The sequence below is a fragment of the Ixodes scapularis genome, unplaced genomic scaffold, assembly GCF_016920785.2.
Source record: "Ixodes scapularis isolate PalLabHiFi unplaced genomic scaffold, ASM1692078v2 ptg000712l_1__unscaffolded, whole genome shotgun sequence".
Lineage (NCBI taxonomy): Eukaryota > Metazoa > Arthropoda > Arachnida > Ixodida > Ixodidae > Ixodes > Ixodes scapularis.
The window spans coordinates 723,219-739,550 of NW_024610026.1; the positions used below are offsets into that span (position 1 = coordinate 723,219).

Here is a 16,332-nt window from a genome sequence, read left to right on the forward strand (position 1 = left end):
CGGTTAGACTCTTTAAATCGACCGCGAAAATCGGTTTTTTAGCCTATCGCGCTTCGATTTTGTGCAGCGTTGTCCACAGATAGTGCATTGTTTCTATAAAGTTTGCAAAGAGCGAACTTAACTGAGGAAAAAGTAAAAAAAAAAAAAAGTCTTGACTCCCATGGAAACACAGCGAGGACACCGCTCTTCAAACAATAGAGCGCTGCTTAGCACGGGAAACAGGAGGTGGCGCAAGCAGTCGCGACGGCAATGGCTGCCAACGGACGAGAATATGGTGCCGAGAGCCGGCGTCAAATAGCAGAAGATATTTTCCACTGAAAGGCGGCGCAAGCTTTTCCGATGTCAGTTGTCAATGCATGATTTTATCATCCTTACTAATAAAACACTTAACTACACACAAGACGTCTCAATTTTGTCCGTCGTCTCCGGTTTTCCAAAAATTTGTAATAGAACACATTGAATGGGCACATAATTGAGAAAAAAATGGTTTGTCGGGTTATTTCGACTTTTTCTTTGCTGTTTTTTTTGTTTGTTTTTTTTGAGGGGGGGGGTATTTGTGTTATCTGCTTTGCAGGTTCTTTTGTTACCGCGACTGTTTCTGGTTCTGCGACTGTCGCCGCCTGCGGAACGCGCACCGCTTTAGAGTCGAGAATAACGTCCGCTAATGACGCCGGCTCTCGGCGCCGTATGCTCGTTCGTTGGCGTCAGTTGGCGTTGCGACCGCTTTGCCATCTCTTGTCTCCCGTGTCAAGCAGCGCCCTATAGCTTGAAGACGGGCGGCTTCGCTTCGTTTCCAAAGAAGTTAATCCTTTTCTCTTTTTTACATTTTTGTCAGGTAGGTTGGACTTTTGCAAATTTTATAGAACAAACGCACTACCTGTGGGCAACGTTGCATAAATTCATAGCGGTAGGTTAAGAAACCGATTTTTGCGGTCGGTTTAAATGGCTACACTCTCAACAAAAGGGTAGTCGTAGGGTACTACATTTGGGGTAGTCAGAAGCCGTCACCGATATCACTACCCCCCTTTAGTATTACTAATGACCTCATGGGTAGTCACGCGGCATGCAATAAACAGGTAGTCACAGTGAGCACCCCCAAAAGCAACATGGCGGCTGGCAAGCGACAGTGGAGCAATACGAGTAAGGCCTAGCGAGCTGGACTGCTTTTTGCTAAAATACGATTCTCAAGTGCGTACGCCCGTTCGCTGCCTTCCGTGAGCACTAAAGCAGTCCAAAACGCGCCTCGAAGCACCGGCACCGCCACCATTACGAGTAGAGGCGGCGATGTGAGGGGGGCATTCGAGGGGGTTTGTCCGCGACTGCTTTCGCGCGGCCGGCTGTATTTACTTCGCGGCCAGAAAACATTCAAAGAAGGACTCGTATAGCGACAAATGAAATGATGTCTTCATTGAACAGAGAATCTGCTTGCTGTGCTTGCCGTAAGTGATCCGGCGTTTTCGGTTGACAGCGGCGAGGCGAGGCATTACCGATTCAAGCGGCATCGGGTCCTTCAACGCTCCTGCTCACCTTTTAGCTTTCGTTATCCACTTTCAAGTTCATCCCCACCGCGTCTGTGCACGCACTATTCACCGCACGGAACACCCATTCGATTGGCTATGGGACTGATTCTACTGGGACAAGAGGCCGAGAGTCGAACCCTTTCGGCTGCTCCGTGGAGCCATGGAGCGCCCCATGTTTTTCACTCAAGTAAGTAGACACATAAACACGCGACTCCTTGAATTGGGCGGCAAAACGCATCACCGAACGGACAGCGCTCAAACAAAGAAAACAGCAACCAACAGTCTTTGCTCTGAGCGCCTCACCAGACAAATCGAGCTCTTTGCGCCAGACATGCACGCACTACATATTCCACACCACACTTCACACATACGCGACACCTACAATATTATACATGAACGCGTTCACAAACAGCACAAGGTACAACATGAGGTACTGACACTCTACATTCCCATACACACAACTAGTCGACACCACCAGCTTATATACTGCTGTATTTTCTGTGACCGATTAGGATGGTGAGCACTGTCATATTTTGCATAAATACGAAAAGACTGTGCAAGATTTAGCCGTATATATTCTTTTCCACTACTGCCCTTAGGAAAGCGCTCGTATCTCTAATGTTATACATTGCAAAAGTGAACTGCAGGTTATAAATCAAATTGAATAGTCGCTACACGTCACGTTTTGATCAGTTTCGTTTTCTCGCTTGCCTACACTTCAAGTATACAGAAGCCTGTTTAATTAATTGTATTAATTATCGAAACCAATTTCTGCAACCACAACTTTTTCAACACGCTGATGCATTTTCGTTTCTCTTTTTACATATCCGAATGACTTCAGCGGCGGTTGAGTAAATGTTGAGTACACTGAGCGCGTGCAGGTGATTCTAGCGAAGCCCGTCCGCCGGTCCTCCCCGAAGCGTTGCTTCAGTTTTCTTCTTTTCGCTACAATTGTTTCTGCTCAAGCGCGTGTCTTTCAAATACGCTTTTTATGCGCTCGCGCTCGCGCCAAGAGGAGAGTGCAGAATTGCCGTTTTCGGGCCCCTGCATTCATCTACCGCGAACGTGAAATACGCATGCTAAATTATCTGAAGCTTGGTTCAGACAGTTGCGTTTGACTGCCTTGCGGCAGCGAGAAGCCAGGACATCCCTGCTGCTTAGATCGCGTGCCAAGACGATTCTTTGAATTGGATTCCACGCTTCATACAAAGCACAGATGTGCCGGCGAGTCGCTTTCGGTTCTCGACGCAACGCTGTCAAACGCATTCAAACGCAAGTGTCTGAACCGGCCTCAAGCATCAAAGAACGCCGAGAACATAGTTTTCTGCGCTGCACCTGCTAACTTCTCCAGCACTAATTTTTCTAAAAAAAAAAAAAAAAATCTAAACCAAATAGCATGTGTATGTTTGCCAACGCCTTATTTTTGGAAAGTTACTTGGAATCTTTCATATAGGTAAAAGGAGCGCGTGCCGAAAGGCCTGAAATACTAGTCCCCTTCAAAGTACTCCACCTTGGATGACACACTTATTTGAAGCATTTTTTATCTAGTATGCTCGATGAAATGTGCCAAATGAGCCAGTGAAGGCGAATCATATATCCCAAGACAGAGAAATACTGAAATACACGGGCATGATCCCAGATATTTGTGTACGTTCGTCCTGTCCGGCCTCGCTCGTGGTGTTCAATGGTTCGTACTTCACTGCACTTGAAAGCAAAAGAAATTGGGTATGACAGGCATGCAAGTTCGGCGGAACCGAGGAGGCCATTTGCAACTGATCAGCACGCAGAACTGACCGATCACACCTTTAATCAGAGCACGCTCTTTACTGAACCGCACTATGAAAGACGACAAGAGTATCTCGTCCGGCAAACATTCAAGTCAACTCACGCCTGTGCGTAGCTTCCTGTGCTTTTCTAGAGATTTGGTTAAATTCCTCGAGCACGACGCCAGATACCAGCTGTTTACTAGCAGTACATGGTAAAACCCGCGACGGAACCAAAAAGGACAACCGCGATACTTTTTATCTGCCTCGGGTTTTAGTAGGTGCCTACCAAGGTTGCTTGTACTCTTTGGCAATGTTTGTTTTCTGCCAGTTTAGGCGAACTGAGCCACACGCCTGTTTCGACCGGTTCAAATTTGAATAAATGGTAACAACGCACAAAGAAAACAAGTTTCAAGTACTTTTTGAGATTTTTGAAGTGACTTTTACTATTGAACGACTGCATGCACTTGAATGTTCAATTCAAGAGTTTATAAAACGTGACTACCCCATGCTTGTCACTTGCCAACAGGGTGGTAACGCTTAATGGCTCGTGCCCAGTGGGTTGTTAAGTAAGCCTGTGGGGTAGTTACAGTCGTCAAAACGCATGATGGCTAGGGGGATGCTCACTTTTTCTTAGAGTGTAGGCCGGTATCTCAGACACCCTGAATATGATGCCATCGTACCGCTTGGAGCAAGTTTCAGGGGCGTTGGCTTAAACGTCATGCTGAAAACTATCAGCATTTTGCCGACCTTTGTGGTCACAATTGTATTTTTGTGGAAAATGAAATCCATCCCCTCCTCTCTTTGTCTACTTTGCGGGTGTTCGGGTGTCGTGTGCGTCACCTAGGCCTCATTCTGGGCGTTTTAATCGTCCTCCTCAGGGACTTGCCTGTTTGCAAGATCTTAAAAGTTCGCCTACCATCTTTTCCCTCATGGAAGATTTATTTTGCCTACATTACTAACACTTAAAAGGCACGGTAGGCTTCATTAAAATAAAAGTTTTAATTACTTATCTATTCCGTTAATTAATTCTTTACAAAACGCTTATACAGATCAAGCTTAAATGAGTCATCTCTTTGGGATCCTGGTTACCGTATTCAAGTGAAGCTAGAATGAAGCTTGAGCGAAGCTAGATCTAGAGTGAAGCTAGAGTGAAATTAGCAAGTGAAGCAAAGTTCGAGTGAAGCAAAGTTCGAGTGAAGCTATACGAGGAAATGTCTTAGGTACATAATTCCTCACTAGCCCCGGGTAGGCAATGTAGCTGCTTCCAGATCCAATATATCTATTTCTTTATTTCAGAAATATCAACACGTAAAACAAATGCTAATTTTAGATGACAAAACTCAGTACTCCAACAGCACGCATCGCCGTATGCTTAACACTACGCTTTTTTGTTTTACCAAGATTTCACTACAAGCAGAAATATGGCATTTCATATACCTACGCCAATGTATTCTGTCTTCCTCTCACATTATCTCGAGCATGTGACTGCGAACGTGTCCCCCTACAACGTACAAATCCCAGATCTGTTTTTTTTTTCTCTTTTTTTAAAGATACTAAGATTGCCACATTATCTAACTGAGCTGTATTTCATTTCCTTATGTGCCGTAAGTTCCTTTCAACCGATGTTTTAACTGCATCACCTCAGTGATTCTTACTTATTGATGTTGAATATAAGGCCGTCTATGTATATTTCTGTTCACCAAACTTACATTGCTCGTTGCACTATCTGAACCTTCCGAGCTGGAACATTCCCCCAACGAAGGTTCAGATCAACAGGTTGAAAGGCCAATGGAAAGTTATGTTCGTTATAGGTGTACGAGCTTGGTATTGAGTTCACGGCCTCTCAGAATTTTTTCAGATGTTCTTCAGTGATATTTATGTAACAGTAGCTTGAGAAAGTTGACATACATGTCTTAATAATTGTCTGAGAACGATTAAAAAAATTTAGCCAATAGGATGAGAGTAACCAGTCGTTTCTCCTCCAAATGTTTGTCGTCCTAGGCAACATTTCTCCAAATTTATTTGTAGTATTTGAGTGATTGAATTGTTCACGGGCGAGCTTCGACAGTAGGCAAGGCCGCGCCAAAAAATATATCAAGATCCGTCCGAGGTGCGACCTCCAGCTTTTATGGCTGGGCGCAGTGCAGTGTCTGGAGGTGTCCCCAGTTGGCCCAAGTCGGCTGTGCATTTTTTTTTCAACATAAGATACTAAGTCATTTAATTAAGCTATATGACACGGGCAACAATATAGTATCCAACGTTTATTTGTGCATTAGAGCATGAAGACCCTTGATCCACTCTACTCTCAGCGGCAAGTGTTGTCGCCCCAGACGTTACTATTGCAACGTGAGCAGGACCCTCTTTTGCAGTCTGCATCTTTCGTGCATTCCTGTAACAAGATATAAACATGTATTTTAGACAATGGCTAAATAATATATTTTATAGAGAGTGCTTATTTATATAACACAAATGTTGCTAAATTGATCAAATTCGGTATGGTCAAAATAATTTCCAAGAATTCGTTAGCATGAAAAAAAGCAAAAGATTAGGGATGGTTAGTACGTAGAAACAACTGTTCGTCCTAGCCGCGACGCGGTAAGAAATTGCTGTCATCATAAAAATGAACTTCACTTTGAACTTTCTTTGCTCCTATCAAAAGGTAAATAAAAAATTAAAAATCCCACTTTGTGATCATGTGCACTGTCTGCGCAGAGGCCACAAATGCTTCTGTCTACGTCATATCATAACAATGTTTTCTTGCTTCTGTGTTAATTTTATGCATTCCGCAAATTCGTGTTTTAATCTACAAGAATTAAGTGTGTTGTCACACAAAGAAATAAGCGGATATGCTCGACCTCTCTTCAGCTGACTCTGTTAAGGAAAAATCTCCAAAACGTCCAAACACGGCGTTTGAGATGCTCGCGTGAAGTCGCCTCATCGCTCCCTTACAGTCGGCTTTTTAAACATTTAGACGTACTTCTAAGCATGCCCAAAGAACGACTTTATGGGCGGCGCGTGATACATGAAATTCCCAATCAGCAAGCTAGGGCACAACCTGTCAGTTGAGATACTTGCTCGTCCGGTCTGAGACATATTGCAGATATACCTCACGCAGGTAACAACTTCAGCAAGTACCACAGAGACATTTACCCAGAGGCTGACTAATGAAAGTATCGTTGGAAGCATCCTTCTAGATGATAGCACAGGCAGAAAAATTAATAAAGGATCCAGTAGGAAAAGCACCATTCCTCTGCTATCGAAATGTGGCATGCGACAGGGATCGTGGTTCACCTGAATAAGACTGAGTGCATTTTTTGCGCGAATTCAGATTATAGTTCATAGAGTGTTACGGTGCCAAAATACTGACACACAGGGGCTTTCCAACGGCTTGCTTTCAAGATACATTTTGGAGGCAATACAATCGCGTAATTTTATGGTTTTTGACTTCATATTTATGTGAAGAACGCGTTTAGCCTTCACCCTTTAAGGGCGTTCTATTAGAACGAAAACACTTCAGATGAATAGCCTCAGCATTGAAGGCATCAAAGTAGGAAAACCACTAACTTTTTCCAGGTCCGTCGCCTTGTATTCTTTATGATACATCTTAATATTTTAATTGCAACTATCCAAACAAGACGACCTGTTTACCAAAGGTTCAACTTACTTTCGTATTATTTTTAGCGGTAGGAGCACATACAAACAAATACTCAGCATCGTCTGCCTCTTCTTATCTTAGTCAAGGTCCCATTCTCTTTCTATTTTTCTTTCATGCATTGTGTACATTCTGCTTTTTAACCAGGAAGAGCTGAGTTCGTATGTAGATGAGTCAAAGGAAAAACAAGAAGTTTATTTAACCCTTTGTAGAAATTGTCCGAATTTAGTGCGCGTTGTATTTAAGCGTATTATGTTTTCGTTCCGCATGTGTAATGCCTTTGAGCGCTTCGAGGAAATTAAACAAAATGAAAACTTTTCTGGCTGGCTAAGTATAATCGCGATGAATCAACCAACCTCAGAATCGCTCCTTGAGGTACTCAAGTAGAATCTAATCAGGCTGCTTCACATTCTCAGATTACGAAGTTCAGTATTTTGTACGCTGTTTTCTACACTGTGATATCAATGAATGTTTCTAATGGCGGCGCAATTCCCCATCGCAATTGCGATTTGCCTTTGCGGGGAAAATGTGCCTTTTTGCGGACTTCCTCATCCGGGTTAAGGTATTTTCTACTACACTTCGTTCTAAAGTACCTAGAGCTAAAGTTTCTTTGGTCAACACAGGAAGAGCAATTTGAATGACTCAAATAAAAAAGGCTTTAAATAAATTAGCATTACCCAGGTATTGCTCCTTGTTTTGCTAACAAAATGCAATATTATGCTCGTAGCGCGGTACAACCGATAAAACTTGAATCTATTTTTCACTGGAAACTTAATTGTAGTTCTGATTTATTTTACCAGGATAATGCAGACAACATACTATACGACATTGCACAGTCAATATATATATATATATATATATATATATATATATTTAGGCGTACATCCGGGCAGGTGTTTTTTACTTTAAAATATATTTACTTTAGGAAATTCTTATCATTGTTTCTGTCAACAGGCTCCAGACAGAATTTAAGTACTTAAAGGGATAGCGGCCCACTAACGTCATCAATGCACACTAAAATAATCTTCTCTTTTTTTTCAAATTCTACACACTGTAGTTTGATTACGACAAAGAATCAGAACAATATTTAGAAACCTAAAATGTTTCGTTTACTTACTATCTTATAACATGCAGGTCTCTTCGCCTTCACTTGCCAAGCGGGTCCTGACATGACAAAGTAGAAGCTGTGAAGTAATAAATATGAAAAATTAGGGGCGAGAATTGAATAAATGTTATGACGACATCGATCACGTTAAAAAAAGACAGCGTTTGTAAGGTTATGTACAACTATACAGGGTGTTCTTGTTTTTTTAGCTGCGCCAACGTTTAAAAAAAATGGAACGTGAGATAGAGTAATTTGAGCCCTGGGGAAGTGTTAGTGGCCATGGCGGCCTCCAGAAAAAATGTGAAATTAGGTAATTAGTTAGCTAATTAACTAAAATGTTTGAAATAAATTTTTAATTTTTCACTTGAGGGCACATAATGTGTTTCGAGAATTGAAGATCGGTCACAGTGTGGTCTAGTTGTGTCGTCCAATTTGGATAAAAAAATTCCTAGTATGCGCTACGGGGTCGAGAAATGTCACTTTGGTAAATGACGTCAAACCCAAACCAAACAGGAAAGAGCGCCGGCAGAGTTATCGCTTCGTCCTTCCGGGCATGCGATTCGTCATTATCGCGACCGGCTCGCCTAAGCAAGTAGAACCGGCCGTGATAATGACGAATCGCATGCCCGGAAGGACGAAGCGATAACTCTGCCGGCGCTCTTTCCTGTTTAATTTGGGTTTGACGTCATTTACCAAAGTGACATTTCTCGACCCCGTGGCGCATACTAGGAATTTTTTTATCCAAATTGGACGACACAACTAGACCACACTGTGGCCGATCTTCAATTCCCGAAACACATTATGTGCCCTCAAGTGAAAAATTAAAAAGTTAGTTAAAACACTTTAGTTAATTAGCAAACTAATTACCTAATTTCACATTTTTTCTAGAGACCGCCATGGCCACTAACACTTCCCCAGGGCTCAAATTACTCTATTTCACGTTCCCTTTTTCTTTTAAATTTGGTGCAACTAAAAAAAACACCTTTTATGTATACATACCGTAAAATACTGCAGAAGGGCACACTTCCTTCAAGTGCCCACTATCAACATTAAAAGAACAAAAAAGAAAAACTGGAATTCTGCAAAATATTTGTTAAGCGCCCGATTTCACCGGACAAGCGCCCACGTCTAGATTCACCCAGTTTTTAGTAAAATTGGTGTTCGCGCTCCCCCGATTTTTTATGGTACATATTTTAGACAAACGAGCAGAAAACGTGCGGGTGTTCCATATCTATGCGGAGCGAAAATACGCCTTGAGATCGTCTGCTAGAACCTCGCGGTTCGCTTGCTTCTTGGCAGGGGTTCCGGTGACGTCAGAATTTTGAGCTCTTATTGGCTCTGAAGGAAAGAATAGTCGGTAGACCTCAGTGCTAGCTCTCTTGAAGTCTAGACAGCACCCTTCCAATCATAGCCAATGAGAGTTCGGCATCCTGACATATCCGCTACCCCGGCGCGAGAACCGATACTTGCTCTCTACATACCATGTGACTTTTTAGATCGACTGAAAATATATATGCAAAATTTCCTCAGAAAATATTTCTACAAATTATTTCCTAGGAGGTTGATAGAAACATACTTGCGAATGTTTTAATTTGGGAAGTTATATTCGCAGTAACGTACCGGGGCCTTGTCGTTACTGTAGATTTAGAGCTCTTTATGCATAACGTTTCACCTCGACCAGAGTTGCATAACTCTAGTTCCTTGTAGCGAGCTGGCAAATAACCCGAAACAAGTCCAAAAGTCTGACGACAATAATCCCTGGAGAAGGGGAACAAAAGGGAAGGGGGGGGGGAAGTTGGGACAAAGGGCCAACACAAATCTCCAAACGCAGCAAGGTGACAGGTGCGCGACCGAAAAAATACGCCTGGTCCGGGCATCGAACCAGGCACCTCAAACTCCTGGTTACTTCAGTTGCAAGAGCGCTTCACTCGAAATGCAGGAATCCCTGGTTCGATGCCAAGACCAGGCGGATCATTTCGCTCGCGCCCCACTTAACTAGCTCTGTTCGAAGATTTCTGTTTGTCCTTTGTTCCCTTTGTCCAGGGATTATTTTCGTCATCCTTGTCCAGCTCGCGTACACCTTTGTCTTTAACTGCGCTATTATCGGGTGGGTCTTCTTTTCTAGCGCCCTAATCTCGAAACTTTGTCGAAAAAAATCGGCGAGAAATTCGGTGGCCGTGACTGACCGGCGCCGCGCTCGATCCTGGCGACGGCCACTGACAGTCGCCGCCAGTGTCCAGATTAGTGCCCATGGTCTCCAGAGGCACATGCATCATAGTTCTGCATGTGGCATGAACACCAACGTTTGTAATTGTTCAAGAGCACGTGGCATTCGACTGGGGTTCCCAATGCAGTGAAAAATTCCACATTGTCAAATGCTTACAGTATTAAATTAAAGCGCGATACTATTGTTGCAGAATAAATTGCTCTTGCATTGTTAATAGCATTAGCGGATGTAATTTTTTCCCTCACTCGTAGTTGCTACACGAAATGAACAGTTATTGTTGATATTCTGATAGCACATGTATGCAGCCTAGATGATATATGATTTGTGTTTAACGAGGTGCATGTGAGTTACGAGATAAGAGAATTAAGGAGGCACACATATTCAGTCTCGAAAGAGCGATTTGCGGGCAGGCGAACTGGAGATAATTGTTCATAATATAATAACTGAGACTGTACCACGACTTGAAGGTTTCACAATTTTTTTTCACACCGCCGTCTCAGGTGTTACACTGTAATTAAATAATCAGTATCTTCGAGACGCGTTACCTAAATTTGCAGTCATTAGGTCCTTCGTTTATATTCATATCGTCCAACGTGCTATTACTTTGGCTTGAAACTCTTACCTTCCTAGAACAAGAAGAGTAACGATGAAAATGGTTACGGCACGCATTGTTGGCGGACTATTAGGAAGTACCTTCGTAAATATGCTTAGAAAAGCAAGTGCTTTCGAGTTTGGCCCCTGCCTCGTTTTATAGTACATCGACAACTGCAGAACGTATCAAGTATGACGTCATCTCTTGAATAAATGCCTTTTTGATTATTAATGTTTTACTGCTACTTTTCGCAGGTTCGATGACTTGGCACTGAAGGTCAGCGAACGTCGCTGGCGTTCAGAGTTTATAACCTTGTGCGACGTCCTGAGGTCCCGTGGAAGAGGTAAGCGAACCTTCAAATAATCTTCGCAGCTGCAAAAAATTCATAGCTGCCGGGGTTTGGAAATTTTCGTGTGAAGCGTTGGCTAAAAAAAGAAAAACGAAACGTGATTGAACAATGGCTAGCGGATGAAAAACGAAAATAAAAAAGGCCTTTTTCTAAATATTTAATTATTCATTTATTACTACCGAACTTTTCCCTGCACGATAGGGCTACGCCACAGTACCGATGTTGTATCTAGCTTAGAAAAATACAACAAGATCAATTAATTCATTCGTGTGCACACGTCCGTCCTTTGAACGACTTTCTAACGCATGCATAATTTGAATTAATTTCTTTCACAAGGTGATAATATCTTACAAGACAAGTCAGAACTTGTCCATACCTGAACAGTATAAATAACGACAGTGCTAAAAAATAAAATGAAAATATAATTTGAAACTCCCACGAAAGGAAACTTTTAGATATCTGTATCCCTCTTTAGTAACGTTTTATAAGAATACGCAATATTATGTCAATCTTCACGATCTTGCGATGGTGCCAATATGTTGCTTAGGAAATCTGGGTACATTTTGTCTGGACCAGTGGCTCGAAACAACTTAAGAAATTAATAACTTTTTTAAAATTCACCTGCTAATATTAATTTTGTCTGATAAGAAAGAAACTGCAACACGACTAGTGGAGTTGGTGTAATTTTAGGAATAACAAAATATTATCAGTTGTAATATTGCAAAATTAAATATGCAGAAATGTATAATTTATTTATCTATTTATTTATTTAATTACATGAAAGATCATGGGGCATTGCAGAGGGGGTGGACATCTACTGGGGGTTCAGTAAAAAAAATTCAACAAACAAGACAACTCGGTTATAAAAGGTAGTCCATTATAATCTAAGCAAAAGTGAGTAATTAGTGCTTTTCTCAATCAATAAAGAAATGATGGAATCGTTACTAATAATGCGGGAAGATGGTTCCATTAAAATGTCGTTTTGGGGACGAAAGAGTCGATGTAAGCTGAAGTTTACCAATGAAGTATGCCGACTTTAAGACGGTGATCGATGCAGGAAGGAATAAAAGAAAGAGGGGCTAATGGATGGTTTGTCTTTCAGAAAATCGTTAGAATGATACATTCCATGAAAAAGGCGCAAACGACATACTTTAGAGCGTGAGGGTAGGAGAGACAGGGACAGCTAAGGTGGTTTTCATAGATGAAACACTTGCGGTGCGATGACGGTTACAGACTATGAAGTTGCGGCGCGATTTCGTAGAAGTTCAATGTTTGTTACAACCGTTGCGGGACCGGGATCCCAGATTGCTGGGGCATATTCCAGCTTTGAATGTATTAAAATCTTTTACAGAAGAAGGTTTAATTACATAGAAATTAAAGAAACGTTTTTTTTTAGTATCCAAGCATTTGCATTAGCGTTACTGATTATATAAGAATGCGCTATGATGGTTTGAAGGGATGTTAACACAAAGAAACTTGAATGAGGTCAGAGATGTCAGTTGAGTATTACAAATAGTGTACGGTGAAGGTGACGTCTTACGACGAGACATCTTCATAGTTCCACATTTGGTAGTATTGAGAGCTATTGCCATAAGGTACACCATTCCCAAACCTCGCATAACTCAGCCTGAACAAGTGCAGCATGTGATTCGTTAGTAATTTCACGATACATTACGCAGTCATCTGAGGTTGTGTGTGTTCAGCGCTGCTTAAAATGTTGCATCACTTAAAATATATGTTACTTTAATAATCAAAAAGATGTAAAACAATACACATTGTTTTTGTGGTTGTTTTATCGATAATTTAACCTTTTTTTTTCAATATTTTGTTCCGGCGGCTTGAATTATGGGATTTCCGCAAGGGCACGTCAAATTGTGTAAAGACAGCTTTTTGCTCTTTTTTTCCCCTCTCTGATTATAAAAATTAAGATAAGCGTTTCCATGTTTATAATATTCGAATAACTACCGCAAAAGTACATTACACCCTATTGAAAATCGCTCTGATGGGACTTCAGGATTTTTTTAAAGGGTGTGAAGTGGACTTCAGGAATTTCTGAGATGTTTGAAGGAGGCACCGATATTTCCTGGTGGGTTCACTGGCCCCGTCTGAGGCTCTCCTGAAATGTCTAAAGTGCCCTTTACAATGCCTTGAAATGTCTGATAGCCTGTCAAGAACTTTTCTAATGGGATCGGGAAAACCTTCAGGCTTTTTGAGATGTCTGTGGGCAACGGCCTAGGTGGAAAAAAACACATTTCGCAGAATTAATGAACATAGCTGCTTATTGTACGCTACGGGGGAAAAAAATAAGTATTTGGAGAATGCCGATCCTGTGTGTGTTAACAGTCAGATTTTTACTACTGCTCTTGTATCAAATACGAGTGGGCTCCTGGACCCGTCTGTCACTGCCCGGGTGTTCGGTCGCCGAAGAGGCCACTGAGGGCGACCGCCCCATGTGGAGAATCGACGAGCCGCGGGCCAAGTGGTGTTGGCCGAGCGGCGTTTTGAGGCGAACGCAATCCTGTCAGCTCGAAGCGAAATCTGTGCAACCATGTATAAAAAAAAACACGAAAAAAAACAAGCCGAGAGCAGTGCGCGCTTTTCCAGGAACAGGGACGCACGCGGGAGCGACTCGTTCCGGGAACCGGTCCCTCCACGGGGGACTGTCCCCAAAAAGCAATCCCCTCTCTCCGCCCGGCGATGGGGAGAGGCTGCAGGGCTGCCAGGCCAGCGGTTGGGGGGGGGGGGGGGGGGGAGGGTGGTGTGTGCAAGTGGGGGAGGCCATAGCCATTTTCTCTCTGCTCGTGTGCGGTTCCGGTTATCCCACGAGCCGGGCTGTTTGGAGTGGACCAATTTCCTCCAGGAACGTGAGCATGCATGGTTTTGAGGGCTCGCCAATTAGTCTGTTTTGATCCGTGCAGTTTCTTTCTTGGTACCGCAGGTGAACCATAGTTCGGCGCAGGCCGCCTTCAGCACCGCTCGAGCGTCATTGTGTTCAGCGCATTCAAGGAGATGGTGGCCGGTGTCGGCTTACTCGCTGCAAAGCTTGGCAGTCGGGGTCAGAGTCCCACCGCATGTTGTGCCTGCGCACCGGGATTATTGCACTCTGGGTGTTGAGGCGGTGGATGACGGCCGCTGTCCGGACTTGTTCCTTGCGCCTCTTGGTCCGTCCGACTTCAGACCAGCGAGCGAAAAATACGCCGAAGACGCCGGCGCGATGTCATCACGGACGAAACCGTGACTGTGCTCGGGATTTCTCAACGGCGGCGGGTGCTGCTTACGAGTTCGTGGTTTTCGCTAAACGTGCTGACTGAGACTGTCTATGTGTCCGTGAGGCGCACCTGCTCGGTTTAATTAGCTGAACCACCGACATCAGGAATATACCCAGCGGCATTGTGAGTACTCTCAAAGGTATTTTTCTTGGTGATAAAGACCCTATTGAAAATAATTCTAAAGGGCCCATCAGCCTTGAAGGATTATGGGACCGCACAGGCCTTCAAAACCCTTCAAAAATACCCTTCAGATATACCCCTCAGAAAAAAAAACCCAGCCCCACAGCCCTTCAACCCCAACCCCTTAGCCCATCAACCCCTTAGACGCCCAAATGACTGTGAACCATAGACAAAAATTCAGTTCAAAACGTTATTGAAAATTTATGCGGACATTGAGTTTTACATGCGTATTAACACTCAAAAAGACAATAAAAACCAACGCTTGTTCAAACCCGGGCGCAAGCAGCTGTCGACGAAAGAGATCATATAAAATAGGAACAACTAACTTTATCACAACGAAAAATATATCTCAAAGTACTCACAATGCCGTTGGGTAAATTCCTGATGTACGGTAGTTCAGCTAATAAAACGGAGCAGGTGCACCTCACGTACACATACACAGTCTCAGTAAGCACGTTTAGCGAAAACCACGAACTCGCAAGCAGATCCCGTCACCGTTGAGAAATTCCGAGCACAGTCACGGTTTCGTCCACGATGTCGTCGGGGCGGCGTCTTAGGCGTATTTTTCGCTCGCTGAATTCTTTTGAGGCCGGTCGGACGAAGAGGCGCAAAGAACAAGGCGGGACAGCGGCCGTCATCCGCCGTCTCAGGACCCACAGTGCCATGATCCCGGTGCGTAGGCACTACATGCGGTTGAACGCTGATCCCGGCTGCCAGGCTTGCTGCGAGTAGGCCGACACCGGCCACCATCTCCTTGAATGCGCTGAACACGATGGTGCTCGAGCGGTGCTGAAGACGGCCAACGCCGAACTGGGGTTCACCTGCGGAACCAAGGAAGAAACGGCACGGATTAAAACAGACCAAGGGGCGAGCCCTCAAAGCAGCGCTTACCTTTCTGGATGTAGGAAACGGTGCGTTCCAGATCTCCATGGCGGTGAGAAACAAACCGCCGACGAGCGGAAAGAAAATGGCTATAGCGGCCTCCTGACTTCTTCGGCTTTCTCACACCACTCTCTCCCGCCGACCATTGGAGAAGCGTGCTGTCCGGAACTGGCCGTATTGCACCCTCTCCCCATTGGCCGGGGGGAGAGAAGCGCAGTGTGTGTGTGTGTAGGCATTGTAAAAGGGGGGGGGGGAGGATTTGAGTTGCCCGTTCCTGTTTTTGGCGACGGCGATAAAAGAGAGAACTTCCGACTTTGGTGAAAAGCAAAATATTTTATGTTTATTTACTTTTTTTTCCCTTTTGGGGACAGTCCCCCGCGGGGAAACCGGTTCCCGGCACGAGTCGCTGCCGCTTCGCCCTCGGAACCTCCCCAGCGCAGCGTCCCTGAATTTGGGCAACGCGCTGCTCTCGGCTTGCCCTTTTTATTATTATTAGTGCAACAAGTAAAGCTTGTTCTCCTCAAAACGCCGCTCGGCCAACAACACTCGGCCCGCGCCTTTTCAGTTCTCCACATGGGGCGATCGAACCCGTAGCCCCCTTGGCGACCGAACACTCGGCCACTGACAGACGGGTCGAGGAGCCCAGTTGTGTTTGATAGAAGAGCAGTAATAAAAAACTGACCGTACAGACATACGATCGACATTCTCCATATAATTATTTGTTTTCCCTTTGTGAACAATACGTAGCTATGTTCTAATTCTGCGACATGTATTTTCTCCACCTAGGCCG

At 43.9% G+C, this 16,332-nt stretch overlaps 1 protein-coding gene across 1 annotated transcript; it reads right to left on the bottom strand.

Annotated features, from left to right (window-relative positions):
• Positions 1 to 5,591: 5,591 nt before the first annotated feature.
• Positions 5,592 to 10,939, bottom strand: LOC8033162 (antimicrobial peptide ISAMP-like). The gene is made up of 3 exons (XM_040210341.1): positions 10,893 to 10,939; positions 8,056 to 8,122; positions 5,592 to 5,675 (listed from the first exon to the last, which is right to left on the bottom strand). Exons 1-3 carry the CDS (start codon positions 10,937 to 10,939, stop codon positions 5,592 to 5,594), a joined length of 198 nt encoding a protein of 65 aa, XP_040066275.1.
• Positions 10,940 to 16,332: the final 5,393 nt, after the last annotated feature.

Bases quoted from the DNA above. Each gene is read 5' to 3' on its own strand.
- LOC8033162 (XM_040210341.1), bottom strand. From the start codon at position 10,939: ATGCGTGCCGTAACCATTTTCATCGTTACTCTTCTTGTTCTAGGAAG. The intron at 8,123-10,892 runs GTAAGAGTTTCA...ATTACTTCACAG, and splicing joins ACTCTTCTTGTTCTAGGAAG to CTTCTACTTTGTCATGTCAG. The intron at 5,676-8,055 runs GTAAGTAAACGA...ATCTTGTTACAG, and splicing joins GACCTGCATGTTATAAGATA to GAATGCACGAAAGATGCAGA.